Source organism: Schistosoma mansoni, chromosome 7, assembly GCF_000237925.1.
Source record: "Schistosoma mansoni strain Puerto Rico chromosome 7, complete genome".
Lineage (NCBI taxonomy): Eukaryota > Metazoa > Platyhelminthes > Trematoda > Strigeidida > Schistosomatidae > Schistosoma > Schistosoma mansoni.
This window is the reverse complement of record NC_031501.1, coordinates 5,548,703-5,575,543: the sequence shown is the minus strand read 5'-3', so window position 1 is coordinate 5,575,543 and position 26,841 is coordinate 5,548,703. Positions and strand designations below refer to the sequence as shown.

The window sequence follows — 26,841 nt, the reverse complement described above, 5'->3', positions numbered from 1 at the left end:
GTGGTGGTACCGATTGGGCTGTGGAACATGCACTGGTTCCCGCTGCTCCCGTGTGTCCCGCGCCGCGGGCAGGGGCTGCCGCAGCAGCCGCGTTCCCAGCTGTTTGTGCTGAAAGTTGTGTCCAAGAAGCGAAATGTGGGTTTTGAACCATAACTAAAACCGAAAATAGGAAAGAATAGGTTCTAGATAACGAAAAATCATAAGTAGCAAACTCCACGAAAACACTTGGTCTTTTATCTTTCGATTATTATTCGTTAACTTTAGACGAAAAATATGAATCATGGATTATGACTACTGAGTTGCGTCTTTCGAGTTTTTGTTATCTTACTGATCGGTCTTGATGAGCATATACAATTTAAGCATTAAAAAGCAGCATGATAATATTCAGACTACATTTACGACAGTGAAACAAGTTAACTATATTTTAATTAGTAATGAATGTATTGGAGAAATCTGCCTTTCTCATATCATAATTACATACCTCATAAGATTTCTTTTTTGAATCATATTTATTGTTTAGTTTTTCGTCACCAATACTGCAACTATTTTAACTTTCCTCGTGTGCATCTTGTTGATTCCTTTTCCATAAGCTGATGTGATGTGGCAACTTAGGTTGGTATACAACTGGACTAGACAATACACAGTTTATGGCTGACTGATACACCTCCTTTGCCTACACAATTTGAGTGCTGTTCGCAAGGGAATCGAGATTAACAAATCATAATGCTACTTTCTGTAGGGATATCTACATTTTTCTATTAAATTAAAGCTAACCTGACAAAACTTATCCAATCATAGGGATAATGATTATTATTACGTGAAACGCTTTCTGTTGTGTTTTCGGATGCGAATACTCACGTTCTTTGTTTTAAAAAACGTACGGGAAGTCATAAGCTGAATGCAGTCACAGTTTGTAATACATATACGGTATCTTGTATTCACTAGGGTACAAGCGTTTTGTTTTACGACTCTCAGGTCAGTCAGAAATAAACAAGCATATTGAAACCGACCTAATTCATCAGTCAGAAAAGTAATAGGTAATTATAAGGTCAAGAATCAAATCAGAAAGACAATCAAATTAAATGCGTAGACAATGACAGGACAACTGTTCATAACACTTAATTTAATTAAATGTAAACAGAAGAAGTGGCTTACACTGAGTCACGAAACGTCAGAAAATCTAATTTTTCTACTCATTGGGATATTACAAATATATTATTTATTTAGAACAAGGTATTATTCAGTCAGTCACAACGTAGAACATAGTACACATGTATGTCAGTTTAAATTGCTATAATTCATTAGCACAGAAACGAATTTTTCACGTAAAATCGCAGAATAGTAGAGGTAGAAGTAGTAACAGTGGTAACAGAAAAGATTAAGCACTAAAGATACGACGAGAAAATATAAATTAGTGAGACAAAAACGAAAAATCTAGGAATTCGGAAGCTTAGGATTTGAAGGAAGACAAAGAACGGATGCACCTGAACCACTGAAAACGATTTTGAGTCATGTCATTCAAAGTCTCCAACCACTGGTTATGATAATTACAGGAATCTCAACCAGGTAGTCTACACCCATTATTACATGACTTAATGACTTAATGACTTTATCCACTGATGCGATATTTTGGTTTATTATTATTATTACTATGATATTTGAACGCATAAACATTGGTACAAGGGGACACCAAAGAGAACGAAAACAAACAGAAATTAATGTATGGGAGTGAAATAATAATAATAATAATAACGGGAGAAACAGTTCAGTCAGGAAAACTACAACCACAAAGAATTCTTCTAGTTAAAGAAGTTACGTCCATTCTTTATGAAGAAAGTAAAAGAAAGTTACAGTAGGATTGCAAATGGCTTCTACTCTGTTCCAAATCTGGTAATGTATTAGGTCGAATGTCCGGCGCTATAACCAGATTGGTGGACACGGAGGGTCCACCTAGGGGAGTTGGAAAACCCTCATTCCAAACCAATGGTGCACATGGGCTCCAGTATCCTGATGGAACGAATGGTGAATGAACCTGCTGTTGGTCACCGGCTACCATGGGACTGCATCTCCTCACGATGCTCCACTGCCTTGTGGATCAGACCTTTAGGTCAAAGGCTCGGGGTGTGGTCCCCTAAGAAAACCACCTGCTTCGGTTTGGGCGCCCGGGCAGTATCACAGCCCACACACAAATGAATGAAATGATGAACTCTATTGACGATAATATCCCTGCTCATACTAAAAGCAAGACAATTTACATTATTATTATTATTACCTTTATTATTATTATTATTATTACCTTTATTATTATTACTATTATTATTATTATTATTATTATTTACCATATCGCTAACTCACCCCCTTTTATCCCCAATTTGTGTAACCTTACTTTTCAACTTATGCAGCAGCTCGCCCATGGTGGAAAATCTGTCCTATCTAAACGATCTCCAGTCACTGTCTGGTTGAAAGTGAATGCTTCCACCGATAATGAATACTGAAGCAGTCTTTCTGAAACCACGTACGCCGTTCAAGCTGGCTTCCTTCAACGTTCGCACACTAATGCATGTCAGACAACAGATAGGGCTGGCTATGTCTTTGGAAGGTCTTAATGTTGATGTTTGTTGTCTATCCGAGACCCGTATTCAAGGCTCTAGTGAAGTACTACAAATCCGCTCTCCATCTGTCTCGAAAAGCTTGTTCCACGTGCGCTTATCCGGGGACCCTGTGGCATCTTCGTCTGGTCTTGCTGGCGTTGGTGTTGCACTAAGCGCTAGGGCTGAGGCAGCATTAATCGATTGGATCCCCATTAACAGTCGGTTATGTGCTGTTAGATTAGAAAGTTCCATCAAAGTGAGAAGAAATCGGCGTGAGAAACGGTGTCTTTTCGTCATCTCCGCCTATGCCCCGACAGATTGCAGCCCGGATGCAATCAAGGATGAGTTTTACCATCAGTTAACAGTTCTTCTCCAGAAAGCGCGTTCGACAGATATTGTAGTACTAGCCGGAGACTTGAATGCACAGGTCGGGCGTCTAGGCACAGAAGAGAGTCGTCTAGGTGGCCGATGGGGACTTGTTGGTCGCAGGACAGATAACGGGGACCGTTTGCTGCAACTGTGCACAGACCACAACCTGTTTCTGGCCAGCACTAACTTCCGGCACAGTCATCGCCGGTGTGCCACCTGGCGTCCTCCCTCTGCATCCCAAGCCTGGACTCAGATTGATCACATCGCGATCAGCTACCGCTGGCGTGGTTGTGTACAAGACTGCCGCTCCTTTTGGAGTACCTATCTGGAGTCTGATCATGCCCTGGTCTGCGCCAATCTCGCCTTACTTTTCAGTGGCCGAAGGATTGACCACCACCAACGGATTGATATTAGTAAACTGGCTGCAACTTCAGTTGCAAGTAAGTATCGAGCGGAGCTAGCCTCTAGGCTAGCTACCACCCCACCGAAAAGTATAGATGAGCATTGGTTGCATCTTCACGACGCCATGAAAATAGCGAGTAAAGCCGCTTGCGGCTTCGCGAAACGTCCCGCTTACAAGCACTGGGTTTCTTCTGGCTCCTTACAACTGATGGAAGCCCGTCGGTCTACTCCAGGTGACCGTGAGTTTGACCACAAACGAAGGCTGTTACGTAATGAAATCGGGCAAAGCTTGCGTAAGGACCGGGAAGCCTGGTGGTCGGAGCGTGCTAATGAGATGGAAGAAGCAGCTGCATCTGGTAACTGCCAGAAGCTCTTCCAACTCATCCGAGCCACTGGCAGCAAGAAGTCTGGTGTGAGTGAAACAATCTACGAGGATGACGGGATGCCAATCACTAACATCTGTCGACGTCTTGGACGATGGGCGGAATTTTTCGAAAGGCAGTTCAACTGGCCTGCTGCTCCGGCAACATCAACCAGCTTGTCCTGCTCCCCATGGCCGGTGACGACTGATCCACCAAACGAGGCGGAAGTCCGCAAGGAACTCCAACTCTTGAAACGTTACAAATCACCGGGCCCAGATGACTTACCTCCAGCTCTTTTTAAAGATGGTGGTGACTTTCTGACTAAGGAATTGACTGAGTTGTTTGCAAAGGTTTGGGAGCAAGAAAGTGTTCCAACATCTTGGAATGAGTCAATAGTCGTCCCTATCTTTAAAAAGGGTTCACGTTGTTCCTGCAATAACTATCGGGGGATAAGTCTACTTTCGATTGCGTCCAAACTATTGGCTTCTGTCATTCTTCGTAGGTTGTTTAAAACCCGCGAACGATTGACTCGCGAGGAGCAGGCTGGTTTTCGTTCTGGTCGAGGATGCATTGATCACATCTTCACCCTCCGCCAAATGTTAGAACACCGTCATACTTATCGCAGGCCAACAATCGTAGTGTTTCTTGATATCAGGGCTGCCTTCGATTCGTTGGACAGGACTGTTCTCTGGGATTGTCAATTGAAGAAGGGTGTGCCTGAGAAGTTCATTAACATCTTAAAGGCCCTGTATACGAACACCTCAGGCAGAGTGAGGGCATACAACCACCTTTCTCCCTTGTTCCATTCGAGCAGTGGGGTTAGGCAGGGTTGCCCGATCTCACCATTCCTCTTCAACTTTGCCATCGACATCCTGGAAACAGCTCTGGTGGATGTAAGTAATGGCGGTGTGGATATGTTGCCTGGAGAACGACTTCTCGACCTTGAGTATGCAGATGATATTGTCTTACTGTGCGATAATGCCCAAGGCATGCAATCAGCACTTAATCAGTTGGCAATCAGTGTCCGCAGGTACGGCATGTGCTTTGCACCCTCCAAGTGCAAAGTACTCCTACAAGACTGGCAGGATTCTAATCCTGTACTCACCCTGGATGGTGAGCAGATCGAAGTAGTTGAGAAGTTCGTGTATCTAGGTAGCTATATAAGTGCTGGTGGTGGCGTGAGTGATGAGATTGATGCACGTATAATGAAAGCCAGAGCGGCTTATGCCAATCTGGGCCATCTTTGGCGCCTTCGTGATGTTAGTCTGGCTGTAAAAGGTCGGATCTACAACGCGTCGGTGAGAGCAGTTTTGCTCTATGCTTGGGAAACCTGGCCTCTCCGAGTTGAGGATGTTAGACGTCTCTCTGTGTTCGATCATCGTTGTCTCCGAAGGATTGCTGACATACAGTGGCAACACCATGTTAGTAATGCAGAGGTTCGGCATCGTGTGTTCGGGCGCAGAGACGATAATTCAATTGGTGTCACCATATTGAAACATCGACTTCGGTGGCTTGGACATGTTTTACGAATGTCGTCCCAGAGACTTCCACGTCGTGCATTATTTGCCGACCTTGGGACTGGTTGGAAAAAGCGGAGAGGAGGTCAGTGTATGACATGGTGTCGTGGCATGAAAGAGAGCTGCAAAGAGCTAGCTTCCGTTGGTCCTTCACGACTCCCTGGTTGGGGTCCGAGAGATGGTGCAACACAGTGGCTAGAGACGTTATCAGATATGGCTCAGAATAGAAGCCAGTGGCGATCCTGCTGTAACCTTCTTTTACTTTCTACATAAAGAATGGTTCTAACTTTCCTAACTGAAAGAGTCTTCTGGTTGTACATTTCAGTCCGCCTTATCTTTTCATCCCTTCTCTTCCTACTTTCATTATTTTGTGTGGCGCATATGTACCTGGTGCCCTTTTGTACCAATATATATGTGTTTAAATAAATAAATAAATAAATAATGTATTAGGTCACTACTGTACCATCTCTAGGGCCCCAACCAGGAAGTCGTGAAGGACCAACAGAAACCAGTCCTAAACAGTTTTCTTTCATACCACACTAAGTTATGTACTGACTACCTCTTCGCTTTTACCAACCAGTCCCAGCGTCGGCAAATAATGCATGACGTGCATACTCAAGGTCGAAAAGTCTTTCTCCAGGCAACAGATCCACACCACCATTACCGACATCCATCAGAGTTGTTCCCAGAACGTCATTGATAGCAACATTGAAGAGGAATGGTGAGATTGGCCTTTCAGGATGTTAATAAACTCAGGCACATCATTCTTCAATAGACAATTCCAGAGAACAGTTCTCTTCAATGAATCCAGGGCGGCCCTAATATCAAGAAACACTACGATTTTTGGCCTGTAATAAGTATGATGGCGTTCTAACATTTATCGACGGGTGAAGATATGATCCATACATCCCCGACCACAAATAAAACCAGCCTACTCCTCGCCAGTCAATCTCTCTCGGGTTTTGAACAATCTAAGAAGTATGATGCGAGCCAATAGTTTAGACGTGGATCAGTCGTCACAGGCCAGTCTGATCGATGTGACCAGGACAGCAGACTAGTCGAACCGCTTCTCGAAAAACTCTGCCCATCGTCCAATACGTATGTAGATGTTAGTGGTTGGCTTTTCATCATCGCAGATTGTTTCACTCACACCAGACTTTTTTCTGACAGTGACTTGGATAAGTTCAAGAAGCTTTCGGGACGTTACGCGAAGCCGCAAGCGACTTTTCTCGCCATTTCCGTGGCGTCATGCAATCGCAACCAATGCTCATCTATACTTTTCAGTGGAATGGTAGCTAGCCCTGAACCCAGCTTAGTTTGATATTTAGTTGCAACAGAGGCTGCAACCAATAAGCTGACATCGATCTGTTCAGGACGATGAATTTGATGGCCACTGAAACGTAAGGCAAGATTAGCACAAACAAGTGCACGATCAGAATTCAGATAGGTACTCCAAAAGGAGCAGTAGTCTTGTACACAACCACGCATAGCAGTAGCTGATCGCGATGTGATCAATGAGTCCAGGCTTGAGATGCAGAGGGATGACGCCAGGTAGCGCTATGATTGTGCCAGTAGTTAGTGCTAGCCAGAAACAGGTTGTAGTCTGAGCCCAGTTGCAGTAGGTCACTTTTCTGACCATCGGCCACCTAAACGACTCTCTACTGTGCCTAGACGCCCGACCTGAGCATTCAAGTCACCGGCTAGTACCACAATATCCGTCGAACGCACTTTCTGTAGAACAGTTAGCTTGTGGTAAAACTCACCCTTTATAGCATCCGGGCTGCAATATGTTGGAGCGTATACGAAGATGACGAAAAGGCATCGCTTCGCATACCGATTTCTCCACACTTTGATGGAACCTAATCTAGTAGCACATAACCGACTGTTAATGAGGATCCAACAGGTCAGTGCTGCGTCAGCCCTAGAGCTTAATGCGACACCAATGCTAGAAAAACCAGACGTAGACTCCACAAGGAACCAGGACAAACGCCCAAGAAACAAGCTTTTAGAAGCGACAAGTGGAGAGCGAATTTGTAGTACGTCACTAGAGTCTTGAATACGGGTCTCGGATAGACAACAAACATTAATATTAAAGCTTTCTAAGGAAATAGTCAACCCTATCTGTTGTCTGATCTGCATTAATGTGCGAACGTTGAAGGAGGCCAGTTTGAATGGTATATGTGGTTTCATAAAGACTTTCAGTATTCGTAGTCGATGGTAGCATTCAACTTTTGATCAATCAGAGGCCTAAGATAGGACAGGGTCTCCACCATAGGCGAGTTGTTGGAAAATATAACACCCAAAATGAGAAAAAAAGGGAGTACATAAGTGACGTATTATAAAAGAAATAAAAAAGAATGTTACTAAATGATTATGACCATGACCTGTTTGGAAGAGCGTTGAAGCAAGAGTAATTTTTTCAAAAGCATTTATCATTGATTTGTGTGGGGGTTGGGATACCATCCGGGTGCTCAAACCGAAGCAGCTGCTTTTCTTAAGGGGCCACTCTCCAAGCTCTTGACCTAGAGGTCCAATCCACAAGGCAGTGGAGCAACGTTAGATGTAACCGCATGGTAGCCGGTGACCAACAATAGGTTTATACTTTATTTGTTCCCTCAGGATTCTAAGGCCCATGTGCACCATTGGTTCGAAATCAGGGCTTTCCAACCCGGTTAGAGCGCCGGACATTAGCTTTTCGTCTTCTCAATTTCGTAAACATTCCCGCTGCAAGAAGGCATTGGCTGTTTGGTTTGGCCGCCACCTAGCTTTCTTCCAGCCCACTCCTACACTAAACATTTGCCGTCGACGTAGATGACCGTTGAACACAAAATGAACATAAAAAAGTGTCATAGGTGGTTGGAAAAAATTCCTCTTGATTGTTGAGTCAAATCTTTGGGTATCGTATCAACCGCCTAGCTCAGAGAACGCAACTTCCCTAGAAACAAAAACAACATAGATTGGTAGAACACTAGTTCGGTCATACAGTCCCTACAGCTTCCGCTAACTGAATTCGATACTAACCAGCCTTATACGCCAAGGTAAGCGGTAGTTGAGTATCGTGCTGAGAATTCTATATTGCACCAAAATATAATATTGAATAAAGCCATCAGTAATAACAATACATAACCAATGTCCAAACTACATCAGTCGATGGTGCACAAACTCATTGACTGATCCACTGTTTTATCTAATATTCTACGCATAACATAAATATTATTCACTTAGCGGTCCCATGATACATACGCAATAATCCGAGATCTATGGTCAAACACTTGGAACTTACGCATGACTTGATGCAGGGAGGACTAAAATGTGGCAAACCGGTTCCAGTTAAACTGATTAGGCAGGCAAGTAGCATCATTAGTTACAAGTGCATATGCCTACGATTAACAGCTGAGCTCTTGGATTCTACAAGTACTGTGTCATTTGTTCAGAAACTGGATCATTTTAACAAGTTTCAACCATTACACTTTGTCCATCAAAAAGCACATCAAATTCACAATGTGCCGTTTATCAGTCTTTTAATCGTAGAACACTAGCCCGGCAAATAAGCGGTAAAAGAAATAACGGTAATTCTCAAAATCCACGTTTTCCAAAAATACCTCAATTTGAAATTATATCGAGACTTAGTTTCTGGGGACTCGCAAGTCAAATTAAGATCCCGGTATAAGTATTGACGTGTGTTTGTCTGACAAGTTAATAGTACTTTAGACACCTGCCATTAACGAAATAATCAGTTTTCCATTCTGAAACAACTGCTCTTAAACGCCTTCATGTGTTACTGTAGTATCAGTGTGTGGAGGTCCTCGACAGATATTATGAGCGAAGAATACAACAAGAATTTTAATCACTGAGCCCCAGATCAGAATTTCACTAGATCTACTTCGATAGAGACAGACAGGTAATATTACTAACCCAACACTAAGATTAAATCAAATTCGTGGACACGAAAATTCACACCAATAATAAGTTTAGTGTTAGAAACCTAGAGCTTACATAACATGAGGTGATACTAAAACATTCGTTACCATCCTTACGAACTTAAACGCTTTAATATTACAATAAAAGTTTAATTCATTGGGAAAAGCATTTATATGGACAAACATCCGTCAGGGAGTTCGGATAAGGAGCACTACTGTATCACTACGAATGTTTTTACAGTGGTTAGCCAGTTGAACTTCATTACACGTAATCTTTGCGCGAACACCCGGGAGATTCCTTATTTACCTTCTTTGAGGATAGATAAGAGACAGGTCGAAAACAATTTAATTGCCTGTATACAAATTGCAGTTAACACGATTAGCGGTTTATTTGACCTTAGTAACTCTTATACTACGCTTTCAGCAAGCACAAGTGATTTTAAAATACGTGCCATACAATATAAGTACGAACACATTAACAAGTCTTGATGATGTTCCCTTACAATTCAAATCGACAAAAGGACTCGCAATTAATTAGTCATCCCTTATAAACACGCTATAATGTTAGTGAGCAATCGTTTACACTTTAAACCAAGGACCTACACCTATAATTGAGTATGCGACCTACAAACGTTTTTATCAAGAGATCCGTTCTTGAGACATACTAATGGAAGCGTAACCATATTTAATCGACTTACTTGATAGAAGACCGAAAACGCAAGGTAACTCAAGAGAAAAAAAATAACATAGACATTCGACCTGTTTTCGATACAATGTGAATCGTTAACAAAATTTGAATGCCAACATCGACTACGCAGTTATAAGACTAACTCAGCAGTGAGCTTGACGTTCGATTTTTTATCGATTGAGTTGAAAACATTTTGAACCATTTTGATGGTGTTTTTTAATAAAATTCAATGGCTTTAAAATAAATTCGTATTGAGTCTCAAATAACCAGAAGAACTGAAGGGTCAAAACCAATCTCTTACAACACCAAGTTGATAAACGCATACCTGGGAACCTTCCATTTTCCATTAGTGGGTGATTTCCAGCCAATGATAAGAAAACATTGTCCATAGCAAAAGAAAAAACACCATAAAGCCTAGATTGGTAGTAGCCGCTTTCGTTAGCACTACCATTTGAAACAAAGTTTATAACACAGGTTTCAATTTCAGTTTAATAAAGCCAGAAGTCATTTGAATAATATAAAATTAAAATATTTCTCATTCCATATCAAGGAGAAACTTCAAGGGTGATACGTTTTCTCACGGTCCCGAGAAGACACTGAGAAAATTTTCAAACAGTTAGGGGCTAAGATCACCTAAGGGTTATTTGATGTACACTTTGGTATAGTGCCCCTATAGCAAACAACTTGATAATCACGAAGAATAACTCCTAGATCAACTTTTCTGTAGAAAGTGTACGACTGGAATCAGCATAAAGTTATTACGTAGGTAAACCGTTTCTGTTCACAACCAGCACTTTCAACCTACAAATTTCATGAAGAAATGAGTTCTCGGGGGACAAACTGTTGGATCTTTTCAACTCTCCAATACCAATATCTGAATTGCATGCTAGTAGAAAATGATGAATTTTGCCTTTAACTTACAAAAGGTCGATTAATTAATGTCAGAGACTGTTGCATGTCCTATGATGAACAGAAATCAAAGTGTTTCCAAAGTGTGGCTTACGAGATCTTTGGTTTAAGACTTTTAAATAGGTTGCAAATGTTTAAGATGAGTCTACCTATCATCGCCGCTGAAATAAAGCCAATTTTAGGTCTTTAATTTGCAACTACGGAAATGTCTGACTTATTTACATTAATAATTTCCCTCTTTACTGAAATAACTGGATATACTAGTAGCTAGTTTCTAGAAAATCCACTTTCAAAGCGCATGTGATCAACAGACTGATAAGTAGCGGCCTACTTGAACATTTGGGCTTCCTCTACCTGTTATCTATATATTTCGACAAGTTATCTAATTTTGTGCGTTTATGAGAGGTGTACAAGTTAAAAAAGTTCAATCAGAGATCTGGTAATATTCAGCGATAGAATGCACATTATTTAGATGTCAATTGACTGAACTGCAAAATTCCATCTGGCAATCACTCAATATTTGTCGTCAGGATCAATTAACAAGTAGGAAACGGAAAAACTGAATAAAGCTGATGATAATGATAATCGCAAAAAGGAATATACATTTTGAAACAGCAAATGATATTTTGAAATAAACAGTTCAATAGGCACGCAAAATTCGATGTTGAAGTCAGTTTCCCCGGTCTACATAATGCTACTAAGTGATGTTATATTCAGCACTTTCCTGCAGCAGACCGCCATGCCTTGAGAAGGTCATATCGACTATTTGGACTATAGTACGATAGATGTTCTGAACACAACTTCTCGGAAAGTCTTGCTTTTGTATATGATTTTTCCACCTCCTTTATTTCCCTGAACCTTTGGTAAAAATCTGGGTTCTTGACTCCACCTCAAGATTACAACATAGATGAGGTCTACTGTTCAGACTTCGATTTCGAGTTTATGTACTGAGGGTAGAAGGCTAATAACTTGCATTATTTCATTTCTAGGAAGTTTCCGTAAGTGTTTAGTCGTCCTATGAACTAGTTAGTTCAAGTTAGTGACTCCAATTTTTCATGTGGTAAGTTCCAAAGGTTGATAGCTCAGTGAAAATACTTGTGTAGTAGGCGTCGAGTCGCGGTTGACCATGATCACCACTACAAGAAAACTACGTGCTAGTTACTAGGTTGGGTTCCTCCGTAGACCGAATATTAGAAGACAATTAAAGGTTGTAGTAAGGTGGTATTTGTTGGCGATCTTGTGGTATCGAAATAATACTGAGATCGTGCCGAAGTTTACAAACGGGACTACTGAGCGTACGCGAGTTCGTGAAAAGCCATAAAACAACGGAAAAGTGTCTTTTCGGTACACTTAAACAAAGAGGTACAATAAGACAATCAGTGGTAAAATTGGTTATAACATTAATTGTTTCCGTTATACCAATCATGTTCTCTCTATAAAATTAGGTCACTGCACTTGTATGCTATGGGTGCTTTGATCGTCCATGACTTTTGAACTCATCTGCTATGTCCTCTGAGTTATAGTGATCTGGTAGGAAGAGAGATGACATATCAAAATCATTTTCTAGCATTCTTCACATCAAAATCATATCACTTTTTTTACCCCCTGCAACAGAGATTATAGAGATGTAATTTTTCTAGCCTTACTGAGTATGGTAAACCTAGGAATCCTAAACTTGGACTAGCGGTCATCCTCTGTACATTTTCCACGATATTTGACTCATTTTTCGGATGGAGCAATGCAGCTCAAATGCAGTTTTGAAGTTTGGACCTCATAAACTCTGTATATATTGTGGTGAATATACTTGCATTCAACCCGGTGAAAGTCTATCTTGAAACCTATATGGTCCAGAACACCTTGGATGGAATCTCAAGGAAGTGGTCGCTTATTAATAACACTAGATCGTGGTGAGGCAGAACTAAGGGCATCTCCTCTCTTCAAATTTAGCAGATGTTTATCTTTGTGTCGGTGATGTTTATGCGGGCACACTTGTTTGTATTCAGACTAGTCAGCTAAAACGTACAATTCTACTTGGAGTGGGTATGCGTCTGCGTTCCCCGTTACTTATCATCAAACTCTGTCCTCCGCATAAAGTAGCATAGGTAGCTTAGCCATACTCAGAAGTTAGTTTACATGTAAATATAAAGGTAAAGGATCTAGAATAGAGTCCTGTGGTACTTCGGCACATACTGGTTTTTAGAAGAGACACTTGGAATCCATTCCTACTTCCTTTCTACGGTCACCCAAACTGTCTTTGACCCACTTCAGAAGAGATTAATCAGTTCCAGAATTCTCCATCTTCAAAAGAAGTTTGTTACATGGTATATTATCTAGTTATCTGTCGAATCCGACGGTGACAACATTCACTGATCTTCTTCCATTGAATAACTCTGTTCATACCTCTCATGCTATAGAGAGGTTGGCTGCCCTAGATGAAACCACTGTGTTCGATGTTTAACAAGTAGTTGGTTATCACATTAATCATAATAGTCTTTCTGATCATATTTACAAGTACTTTAACTACAACAATGGTGAAGTGAAACAGTCTATATTTTGATGTATGTTTTCTTGATCCTGTTTTGTGAATTAGGGTGACAGTTGCACCCTCGCAGTCCTTAGGTTGCTCACCCTGGCTAAGTGGCATCTTGGATATCATAGTCAACAGGATAACAATGTAAGTTATTCCAGAGTTGTATGGTGTAGTTCATCTGTTCCTGTTAATTTTTCCGTGTCTAAAGTGATTAATGTCCCCAGTTCGTTGTCTCGGTTGATGTCCATAATGAGTAGTCACTTCGTTGATATTGGTCTAGTACTTCTTCGAGAGGAGGATCATAAGTGAAGAACACGGAGAAGTAATTAGCCAGAGCTCTTATCATTTGAGATGCACTTCCTTCCTTAACTAGAGTGAGTATCCATGAATGTGTTTCTCTTGTGTGATCGATTTATTAGGACAGCTGTCTTAGCTGGTTCAGCCCAGATTGCACCAACTGATTTTTGTATTTCTGCTGAACTGCACTGATTGAGGTTATGAACTTATTTCGGATTAGCTTGCATCATTCCATTGTATTTTTCTGGTGTCCATCGGTAGTGTGGCATGGTCTCGAAAGCTCATACAGTTGAAGCTCTTTTAAAGTATGGGATGACACCACCTACCTCCCAATCAGTCTGTCAGTCCTCCAAAGCATTAAACCATATAAATGAATCCAGGTTCACTCAGCTTCTGCTAACTTTTTGACAGCAGGTTTCGTCTCTTACAGGAAGCAAAAATAACTTCTAAAAGGCGGCTTGCCTGAAAATGTCTGGAGTCCACATTTTATTTTATTTGGTGAGGCTTAGAATGCTAATCCCTGGTACAATTTTTCAATGTAGCTTTTTATTAGTCATTTAATACGATAAGGTTCAAGCTCAAACTTCCGATAAATAGATCCATCCCAAACTTGTCTAGTATCGGCAGACGTTTCATTCAGAAGCTAAGTGTATGTTGGACAGTGTATTGGATATGGCTCTTGTATTAACTAGAATGAAAAGATCTATTGAAGTATTGATAGCATATGACTCGATGTTATGAACAGTTATTCATAGAGCTAATTTAATGACTCCAGATCAGGTGTTTGGCTAGGGTGGCCTTCATTTCTATTTTTAAGCTAGAATCATAAAATTTACAGTCTAGCCATTTAGCGGATGATCGTTGGGAAGGGAGCGTATGTGAATAGTCACACTTACACAGATAGACTTTTTGATCAAGTGCAGCTTTTCGCACCTAGCTTGAATGTAGTTTGGTATTAGGAGAGAAAGCAGATTAGGGAGCGCGATGAAAACTGGAAAAACGAAGAACAAGGGGAAAGGTAAACTCATCAGGCGCACAAGTTCCACTTGCATTTAAAAGTGGAACGATTCGACAACGGTTGCTGATAGCACAAGCGTAATGTTAAAACTATCCGATAATCGTAACCGGAAGCTGTTGAAGTTGTGGAATTATGCTCTACTTCGTTATTAGTACTGCTCTAACAATAGATCTAATCCTACAATTGTAGATTTGTCATGATGTAACCGTCTAATCTATAAGATCTTACGCAGAAGTCACACCATTGTCCATATTGACTCGTCCTATCGTAATCATCACCAGTATACGATGGAGAACGCATTTGCGCCGAAGATATAACAGTATATTTAGTATGAATAAAAGGGATAACTTATTCAAGGATAACAACGTCTGCGAGGCTGAGCCATGCCATCCGATCAATTGAATTCATCTTCCCTCTTTCTCCATAGTTAACCTTCTTTTCGTGTCAATTGTTGAATACAAGTCTTTTTCAGTCATTATATTCTCGGCTTCGAAATCGTGTGGTTAAGGTCCAACGCCACTACACTACTCTCTCACCATAATCAGCATGACTTTGGAACAATACGAAATTGAGTGGGACTGTCGCGCGCCGAGGGTTACCAAGAATGATAAGAATCCTTCAGGTATTGATAAGCTAAAAGAAATCAGAAAGAAGGCGGCAGCAAGTGATCAAGAAATACATGTAGTAATTTCAAAATGTCTGGTTTTATTCCTAATACGCGAAAAATGGGAATCAACGAGAAGACTATATAGGAGTTGAATAAAGTGGGATTATAACTATTAAGAATGATTTCGCGTAATTATATTTTAATATATCGCAGTAAGATGCGTAGTAATGGCCGTTTGTTAATAGCTTGGCTTATAAGTAGTACAAGTATTCTGTGTTTAGAAATATAAAAGCAATCAGTATTGTTATGTTGACATTTGTATTAATTTTGGTTTAAATTATAAAGTCAAATAAAGTTTATGCTCTTAAGCTGTCCATATAGGTTGATTTTCAATTGAATCTGCATTAATAGGCTAACTGAAAGAACAAAATTAGAACCTTGAAGAAAAAAAGGATTCCTATTAGTGTTCCAGTTAGTTTGATGCAGTTTATTTCATCAACTTCCTTATTACTTAACCGTGATAAGACTTTTCAGTAGTTAAATGCTCGGCTTCAAAATTGTGTGGTCAGTGTTCAACGATACCACAGAGCAATATTTTAAACGAACTAAAAGTCATGACATTTCACTAAAGTTTCTAACACTTCTTAACAGCCAAACAAACTAACTGGCTAGTTTATTGTCTCTTCATATGTTTAACTTGATACAAAAAATACACATTCGAGCCGTTCTGCAAATTTACCCGAAAAAAATCAAAGCTTTACCAGACACTGGATGAATCTTGAATAATTTCCCTCCATTTCTCAGTCTAAAGCCCCTATTGTGGTTCGCTCTTCACAAAAGTTTTAGTGATCTGAAGGTGAGACGAACACTTGTGGCATTTTTGTTCGATATCATAGACCATTGATTGGCATCAAACATAACTTTAAACCAGGGATTTGATTTTATCGATTCGATGGTAACCACCATGAAATTTTTCGAGACTTTTTGTGCGCAATTTTTTCCGACCTATAATTCTATCCTCAAACATAACGCTTCAAGAAATTCGGAGGTCTTACATTCTAGACTTGACGCTAGTGATGTTCTATTGCTGTTAACGATCTCGCTGTGCATGCGAATACGTGTTGTGGTTCCTCCAGGAAGGATGAGAAAAGTAACTGCACAAGTACAATGATTTGGAATGCCTAACACAATCACAATAGGTAAAGAAGGGTTACAATGTGTGAATAAGTGGTCAGAGGCTAGGAGCTGCTCAATTTTCCAGAAAAGTGCCTGACAACTTGCATAACGATCCCATCTTACGTCTTTCGCAATCGTGTGATCCCATGAAACAGTCAAGTGATTGAGGTCTGTAAGAAAAATTCCATAAAGGCTTGATAGTTTCAAGAACGATAGCAGGGTTGGAATATTCGTCAGTATCAGCACTACCTAAATACCCTCTGGGTCTAGTTGTCTCTGTGAAAAATCCATATATTTATCCGTAGGAAGGTGGAGGCTTTGGTCAGCCATTCAGAGAAAGACAATGTCCCTTTTTCTGCCATTATGACTATCATATCACTCGAGCAGACTGCAAGGCACGGGACTCTTTTAACATATTTTGGATTATTTTCCAGTCGCCGTCTTACTTCCATAAAGCTGTCATTTGTCGCGAAGTTTGGAATTCATGATCCAGCCAATATATCCAAGCCAGAAGATGGTTCAGTGATGTACCAGAGCCCAGGCAGATCAAAAACGATGGTCAACGACAGTTTTTGTATGAAGACGCAAAAGCCATTCAGAATAGCGTAGATTAGTGGTACTAAACAGATAAATATAGGAACAGTAAACGTGGACGATCCTTTCTCAGGGTAGTGTAGGTATCAACTATAACAACACTTGTAATAAGACATTAAAAAATCGAAGCCATCAAAAATGCTGACTAGTTACATTTTACAATAAGGAGAATATTCCTATCAATCGACAAATACGAATCAATCATGAGAAAAGGGCCAGAATAATTTAGTTTACTTCAAAATTGAGCAGTCGACCATAGGATAGGAGTTAAACAAGATATGCCAGAATTATAAAACTGATTATCGGCTACCAAAAGCAAATCATTTTGAAAAACGAGAAACCAGTTTCAACTCCAGTTGTTTATGAAAACAATCCATTAATTCACACAGAAGTAACAGAAGATTAATTCAATCTGGCAACCACCAAAGTGCAGTAATAAGTGAGACGAACTTAAAATAAAATCTCAAACGAGAATGAATTCTGATTAAGTGTAGTCCGTAAACTCGCTGATTCAAAGAAACAACCAGTGAAGAAAGGCGGGAAAAAGATGAGAGTCAGTGATTCAACTGGATTTGATGGAGTATGACTCAATATTTTATGCAAAAGCAGACAACATAAGCTATGGACATGTGGTAAACAGGGTAAGAGATACACACACTTACGCTCACGTAAAAACAATCAAGGCTATTGATCGAATAGCTGACAAGGTCAAAACATGACCCAGGAAGAGGGAGTAAAGTGATGTGTCCGGAAGCTAGAATAGCACACGTAGGTTTGGCATAGTGCCGCACACTACGTTTTAAGATTGCCCCAAATGTCAGACATAGAGTATTAGTCTTTTCGTCCCTGTCACATATTGGTTTTTTAAGGCTGCCTACTTGTAATAATTGGTGTTGGAAAACTCTTTATTAAACAGCAAGGGATAATGGTAAGTTTCTAGTTCCCGGTAAGTAAATGGCACACAAGCGAACACTGTCTTTGGACTTCTTGACTCTCACTACCAGTCCAGCCCACTCGAAAAAATTCCCTGGTTAAATAATACCAATTTTCTAAATCTTGTTTAACTTCTGGGAGGTAGGCGAATGGTATTTATATTTGTGGCCAAAATACTGGTCTCTCTCTGCACGAATGGGTAAGAATGGTTTAAGACTCCGTATACTCTCTGAGACTATCGTGTAATACCGTTAAACATCGGCTTGGTGATGTATCCATCAGTTTTTATCTTCATTTTCATAGTTTTTACAAGTCGAGTGATAGTTACCGTATGCATATAATATTTCGTTCTCTATTATTTCCTTAACAGTGATTTTACAGTGTGCTTCATCACCAATGTTGGACTTTCGGTTCAAATCACTGCGGGCTGACTGCTGTGTTGAATAGACTGAAAGACTCAGGATGGTCTCACAAAATTTCCTGCTAAAGTCTTTAGAAGGGAAGTCGTTTGAATCGCTGACCACCACATATTGAACACGAAGATGAGGTTTTGCAGCTGTCACTAGAACAATCTAGCTTCTTGAGACTTTATCGATCTCTTCTCCTAACCGCAACAATTTGCTGTAAACGGCTGCTGATTTCAACCGTTGAGGTCTCGTAGTGACATTGTGTCCTCACCACGCTATCCTTGAAACTGAATACATAATAGATGAAAAGACGCACATTTGCCGTTGAACACCTGGATGAAGTCAATAAAGGTAAATGCCAGGGCACTTAATCGAGACGGCATGGTTCAGACATCCAGATGCAGTCATTTTATGTCACTTCTTGCTTGTAACATGGGATATATTATTCTGTTATCACTTAGGGTGTTTTCTGCGAAGGTTCTCGAAAACAACATTACTGAATGTCACGACAGGATGAGACCGTATACCAAACGATGCAACTTCGACGTAAGATCCAATGGACTAGGTAGCCAGTTAATGACAAGCCTAGAGTGGTATCGGCTTCTAATCACATGACCTTTGAAGTTGAACATAAAATAACTGAAAAAATTCACATCCAACATCTGATACAGAGAGAAGGGTAGAGATGGTGAACGCGGGACAATTGTGCGGTATGGCATGGCTTGGCTTTGCAGGCGTGGTCATCCTGCGTATCTCATCCTTGCTCACACTAAATATATTATACTTTCCACAGCCTTAATGTATTCCTCAAAAGTGCTAAACGTCATAATGCCGACTGTCATGTATGACGAGTCAGACTAGACAGCGATGTGAATTCTATATTAGATCTTATAGAATAAGAAGTCACATTATGACAGCTCTACCACTTTTGGATTAGGTCTATAATTAAAGTAGCAATGATAAATATATTAATACCGAACTAATACCGTAGCCTGCAATATTGTATCGATTCAATCACTGGAGTAGCACTATTCTACTGCACTAATAACCACCTAAAACTACATCCTAATGTATAAAGTTTCCGATTTATCAACTAAAGTATTTTCTGATCAGTTCTTGTAAGTGAATGCAAGTGTAATATTTAATGTCTAAAAATTTTTATTCGATATTAGTATACTACGGACAAACACAGGGCACTCGAATTGGTCTTCAGCTTGGGACAATAGCTGAGTCCACAACTACTTCATGTTTCTCCCAGCCATCCCCTGATTCTCTACGAACCCTGAAACACTGACAGGGTATACTTAAAATAGGTAACTGTTTTACGAGGATTCGAGACAATACTTCAGTGGTTTGGTCAAAACTAAAATCACAGGGATTCTTTGTAAACGTAAAATTACTACAGCATTCATGTTCTGTGTGCCGAAATTTTGTAGCATCATCTGGTCTATAGAGATGGATATGAAGATCTTCTTGCTTTATGAACAATGAATCAAAAGTAACACAGGCTCATGAATGATATTGATGACTGAATCAGTGAGTGTCACTGGCAGCTTACTAGATGAAAGAATCTGGTTAGACAGATGTATCTGCGTTGAGAGTCTGTGACAACCAGCACTATTTGAATAACAGTACAAACTAGGAAGTACTAGATGGTCACGAACAAATGTATTGTATTTGGAATTCGAAATCAAGCAGTCATGAAGTACAAAAGGGTCGTTAGTTAATACAAACACCACATCCGCCACGGCTGAAATCGGAGTTCAAGTGTCTGTAATCGATTGTACGTATTCTTCTTAAGTTCATTCTGTGTCTGTCAGACAGAGTATTGGATAAAGACTATATATTATCTAGAATGCACTCATTAGTATTAGAATTACCAACCGAAATCGGAACAGACTCACCTGGTCCCTGGAATTGTATTTGATCATGTCGGTTGTGTATACTCAAGTCAATGATATCTAGAATTCGCACCACACATTTCCCGACATTCTTCACCACAATCCTCGTGGCTGGTCGAATATCATTTCCACGTTAATATCTAACTTCTGCAGTCTCGAAACATCTCATATTCGAATGAAGAACTCTTCATTTCGGTAGATTTGATGAAGTCTCATTCGTCACAGAATGTTTATCACTTCTATATTGAAGCAGAAACATATCTACTCTCCTCTCCAGTTCATTAAATGTTGAAGCAGCAATAGAATTAATAACAGTTTTCAATGTTCTGACAAAATTTTCTGCCTGACCATTAGAGCAAGGGTGCCTGGGAGCAGTAAACAGATGTCTGCACCCTATACCATTCAACCAATTAGTGACTGCATCCACAGCGAAATGAGAGCCATCATCAGTCACTAATACCATGGGAACCCCCTCTCGACTAGACACCTTCCCTAATGCTTGGATTGGAAAGTCAGAATATAGTGAAGTTGTGAATAAAAATAAGGTCACTCCGAAAAAGAATCAATGACCACAAGTGCATAGTATTTGCCAAGAAATGGACTACAATAGTCTGCAAGAATTCTCTGCCAGGCCTCAGACGATACTGGCCATGGAGTCCACTTCGAAGGTTGACTTTTAAGCTTATTACAATTGCTTGCTGTGCGACATTTATCTGCATTTATCTCTGGCCACCAACATGTGAGCCTTGCCGAGGACTTCATTTTCTCAACATCTAAATGTCCACCATGAAGATCTTCAAGGACAGATTTACGTAGTGAAGGAGGAATAACAGCACGATCATTTAGACACAAAATACTACCAGGATTAGTGGATAACTCATGCCGCTTTAAGAAATAGATAAGAAGTCTACGTTTGGTATAGCACTGAGTATACATCCGAAGTATCTACAAATTTCTCTAATGAGATCTGGAAGTCTCATTGACAACGTTTGCACTAACAGACAGTCTGAAGTATCAACAGATCTATCTTGCAATGATTGTCGAGAAATGTAGTCAACGTGCTGAATTTGTTTCGCACTCCTGTGGTAAATCATATAGTCATAGGCACTCAAAGTAATGCTCCATCGCTCAACCATAGCAGCTGGGGAACGTGCTAAGGATTTTTCAGGTTGATAAATGAACTTTAGAGCCTCATGGTCAGTGACAATGGCAAACTTTTTTCCAAATAAATATTTATGAAGTCTTTTAACAGCCCAAAACACAGCCAATGCTTCTCGCTCAGTTTGTGAATAACCTTGTTCAGTAACGGTAAGTTTGCGTGAAACACAGATGACTGATCTGCCTTCGTGTTCCAAAACTGCACCAATACCCACAGATGATGCATCAGTAATAAGTACAGAATGTACACTGGGTGAGTAAGTTCGAAGAACAGCATCACATTGAAGAAACTTTAGCAGACTTCGTCATCCCATTTGAATGAATTGGATGTCAAAATATTAGATAAACATTTGGCACGACAAGAAAAATTAGGAATAAAACAAAGAGTAGTATTGAGGAGTACCAAATAATGAACGCGGTTCTGTGAGATTTTTTAGAGACGGTGCATTTGTCAGTGTCGCTAGTTGTTTCATATCTGGTCTAAAACCACAGCTATCAATTGGGCATCCAAGACAGTCGAAACTAGGTACACAAAAATGAACAGTTATTTGGATTCACTGTAATATTCTTCTCAATTAAACGACGCAATAAAGCAATAAGCCTCTGGTCATGAACTACTTTGTCAGTACCATGAACGATGAAATCATCTTTATAAACTTCAACACCTTCAAGATCACTGATCACCTTATTCATAACTTCCTGAAATATGGCTGGAGAATAGCTTAGACCAAATGGAAGAAAGTTGTATTTGAACAGACCAAAAGGAGTGTTAATTGTCAAAATAAGTGAAGATTGACCTAAAGGGATTTGAAGATAGGCATCTTGTGAATCAGCTTTGGAAAACAATTTAGAACCATGAAGTCGATATAGAATATCTTCAGCCTCTACCGTCGTTCACGTCTGCTTCAACAAATGAGAGTTCAATGGTAATATATAGTCACCACATATTCTAGGGGTCTTCAATGACGTAACAATAGGAGTACCCCATGCTGAGGACTGAATCAGTTCAATTATACCTTTCGCACACAAATCGTTCAATGTCTTATGTACTGCTTCTCGAAAACAATAAGGAATTATTCGTCTTTTAAGAAAGACTGGATCACCCTGTACTTGAAGCCTTATAGGCTGAATTTTCATGCCTCCACTACTCTTAGTACACGCAGCATCCGAATTTTCTTTAGAAACTAATAAAGACAACTCCACTTTAAGCCTTTTCAAGTTTTTGAAACCTAGTATTGACAGTCCTGTTATTATTACTAACTAAAAATTCACAAGTTATATATGAAGAATTATCATCTCATGTTAGCAATTCACAGCATCCTCGTATGGGCAGTCTCTGTTCAGTAATCTCCAATATTGAGACTTCAGTGGATCTTACCACAACATTAGGATCTAAAGAGTTCAAGTTCTTGTATGAAATAATGGACTCTATACTACCTGTGTCCGCAATAAAGTCATGAAATGAACCAAGGGATGTGTATAATCGCTTTTGAATATGAACATTACCTTTCGAAATTGTGAATAAAGATAAATGAACATTAGGAACAGACGAATTATTGGGATCTAAATTAAAAGACTTAGTACTAATTGAAGCAAAGTGAACAGTAGTTTTGCATACTGACTGAATGTGTCCTATCTTATCACATTTAAAACACTTAGAATTACGAAATGCACATGAGCTACGAGTAAGAATTTTACCACAGAATAAACATTTACCGAACTTGCTCTCACCTTTGTTTTTTGCTCTGTAATTCCTTGTCGAATCACCTTTCATATTTTCAAGAGAATAGGAATCACCATAAACGAACGCAACTTTGATCGACCCTGAGATTGTACTTCATCACGACGGTTGAGCAAAGTATTAGAAATTTTCATCGACTGGATATCAAGGTCGTTCACTGCTTCGTAGTTAATACATGCAGTTCCAGCATCTTGAAAGGAACAGTTTGGCATTCTTAACAGCTCTCTTTCCAGACCCGGTTCCTTGATTCCTGCAATTAATCGATCCCTCAGCTCCACATGAAGTTGATCACCAAAATTGCAATTGGGAACTTGTCTTTGCAATGCGAGGATGAATTCCCTGACCAAATTTTATTCTGACGAATCAGCCTATGGAATTTCGCTCTCTCACGACATTCAAAACAGGTGCACTTTACATGATTCAATGGTAGTTCCTTGAGAGATGTATGAGGAAGTGAGATAGACTTTTCTGGATATGCCAAAGTTTTTAATAAACTGTAAGCTTTACCGATGAATGTGAGGAAATGTGCCACAATTTTATCACCCTTCACACCTTTCTCGGTCACACTCCACATCTCAAACCTTTCAAAATAATCCTCAAAAGCTTCAGAAGTTGAGTGAATGTCCAACTGTTCTGTCGCAGGTTCCATCGAGACGCCAATGTGATAGTTAGGAGCATTTGAATTATAGTACAAACTAGGAATCCCATAAATAACGCAGCCTAATCAGGAAGTACTAGATGGTCACGAACGAATGTATTGTATTTGGAATTCGAAATCAAGCAGTCATCGGTTTCAAAACATTTAACCAACTAATAAAATAGTATACTATGATTCTTTAAAATGATTAATTTTTTAACAACTGAATGATGGTACCCAAACTCAAAATATGCCAAGTAACCTGATTTACAACCCATTAGAAATGGAGAAATGAAATTATCAAATGTCTGTAATCCATCAAAGTTCAATTGGCAAATAATAATCTTAAGTAAATTATGATTGGTTTTTTTAAGTAATCATTCTACATAAGTACACCGATCACTGGGGTGTAACCATTGCCATTTTTTTAGCCCTCAGTGTTGATCGAATCCTGTCGACCAAGCTGCAATTTGGTATTAGTTTAAGTGACTCGACCTTATATATTGATGTTAGGTCTGTACTAAAGATCAGACAAACATGACACTAACTACTACCCAGGGAATAAATAATGTAAATGACTCAGTCCTATAGGATATCTGCCGTTAATAGAATCAACATAGATGAGTATGTTCTTTAATATAATACATTCTTCAAAACAGTACTAACAGTATAAAATAAAGCTTTGTGAGTAACAATTGGGATACAAAGTAATGAACTGTTGAAAAGTAAAACTATAACGCAAAATGTACATTGCTTGTGTAAAGACAGTCTTTATCATCTTCAGCTAAAAAGTGTATCAAAATCAATTGAATATGACCGCAATTTGTTGGACAATCATTACTAATGTAACACTAACAGTAACAGCTATGCCGTTAAATTGTGAGGATGGGAATGAACATTGATTGTCTAGGAAACTGAGTTACCATCGTTACTACTATGATTATTCAATAATGATGTTTCTGTAATATATCAGTTTTCCAAAAAAATAACTGTTTATCCTTAATGACTACTGAAAACAATTAGCAGTAACATTTTACATGTATATTTAGTTACATACATCAAGTTTGTGCTAGTAGGTGCTTGTATCGCTGTTTAATCATTATAAACAGACCTTAACCAATAATGGATATATCGTAAACGGTTGATTGATTAGAGATATTTCTCTTTGATAGATTTGTCTATTTATTGAATTTCTGTTATATCCTGATAAGAATGATAAATGGTAACTTGTGGAATTCATTTATGGATCGATACTATGCGTATATTTTTATTGTGTAATTGTTAAATACCTAAACTATTCATATTCATGTCCCTCTTATGATAAGCTTTATTTTGACCTATAGACTATTATTATACGATTTACCATTCTTGAGTTATACCCTGTTTATCAATTACAATCTCCCTTATTCATAGCCACATTTGGCTAAATCTTGTACATATGTTGTTTCTTACTTTACGGTACGATATAGTCTATCTGGTTGGTATATAAACCCTTACTTACTTAGGCCTGTTACTCCCAATGGAGCATAGGCCTCCGACCAGCATTCTCCAACCCACTCTGTCCTGGGCCTTCCTTTCCAATTCTATCCAACTTCCGTTCATTCTTTTCATGTCTGTCTCCATTTCTCGGCATAATGTGTTCTTTGGTCTTCCTCTTATCCTTTGGCCTGCAGGATTCCAGGTAAGGGCTTGTCTTGTGACGCAGTTGGGTGCTTTCCTCAATGTGTGTCCTATCCACTTCCAGCGTTTCTTGCTGATTTTTTCTTCCACTGAAATCTGGTTTGTTCTCTCCCACAGTAGAATGTTGCTGATAGTGATTGACCAGCGGATCCGAAGTATCTTGCGTAGACAACTGATAATAATACACGCTTGTATCTTCTGGATGATGACTTTCGTAGTTCTCCAGGTTTCCTCCCCATACAGTCGAACTGTCTTGACATTTGTATTGAAAATTCTGATCTTGGTGTTGGTTGATAATTATTTTGAGTTCCAGATATGCTTCTCTTGCTTTGACGGTACGAGCCTTCACATCTGCATCAGATCCACCATGTTCATCGATGATGCTTCCCAGATATGTAAAGGTTTTCACATCCTCCAAAGCTTCTCCGTCAAGTGTAATTCGATTGGTGCATGCTGTATTGTATGAGAGAGTTTTACTTTTCCCTTTGGTATATAAACCCAGTATGTTTGAAATACATGATTCATACCACAGAGGCTGTTATTCGTGTTCTGAACTTAACTGGCTAGACTAGACAGAAAACAGGACCGATAAGTACTCTAGACTGCTCGTACGGAGTTTTAAGCGTCATTGGTCCGATCGATAATTCACTGTACTCTAATTGGCGGCATCGTCACATCATATTATTAATTGGGGCACAAACCCATAAGATATAACAAAAAGTCACCATGGTAAATATGTATGTTTGTGCGGATTACTTTTAATATTACAAAAAAATGTTCTTATTTTAATATATTGTGCATGACAAATAAATCATGATGAGGCTTAATACAAAAAAGAGAGATGGAACCAATAAAATTTATGATTCTCATTGAAAATGATCAATTATGATTAATGACAATTGAACATTTATTATATAAAACCCAAACTGAATACGTGAATAATAAACGGAAATAGAATAACAATGATAAAGGATATGTGTGTGTGTGTGTGTATGTATTAAACAGAAAAGAAAAAAAACAAAAAAAAATTATCAAAACACCCATCAATTAAGGCAATTGAATATTGAATACATTTTTCGAGGTAGAAAGTTAAATAGTCCAACTCGATGTATTTAACCTCATTACATTTGTTAATAAACATGATGTAATACACTGAGAAGACGAAGTTTATCAGAATTATGTGATGTATTTGAGAAGTACAATTCGAACAATCTGATCACATATAATATACTTGTTAAGAACATTTCTATATGAAAGATAAAAGGTCAACTTCATAGGTTAAGGTAAGTCTTAACAAAGAAGGAAAATAAATAGAGTACATAGAAACAATGTGATGACCACTTTAGATAATAAATCAGGGTAGGGTTAAGGGTAACAACAAATTGGTTTTGAACACCTATAGGA

General features: G+C 39.2%; 1 protein-coding gene across 1 annotated transcript in view; it reads right to left on the bottom strand.

The window, feature by feature from the left end:
* Smp_152900 (wnt related) overlaps positions 1-26,841 on the bottom strand; it is a gene marked incomplete at its 3' end in the record, with an annotated part of 63,237 nt that overhangs the window by 3,332 nt on the left and 33,064 nt on the right. Inside the window, exon 7 of the mRNA XM_018798688.1 lies at positions 16,266-16,556. Coding sequence (XP_018653605.1) covers positions 16,266-16,556 — 291 coding nt within the window. The remainder of the gene's footprint in view (positions 1-16,265; positions 16,557-26,841) is intronic.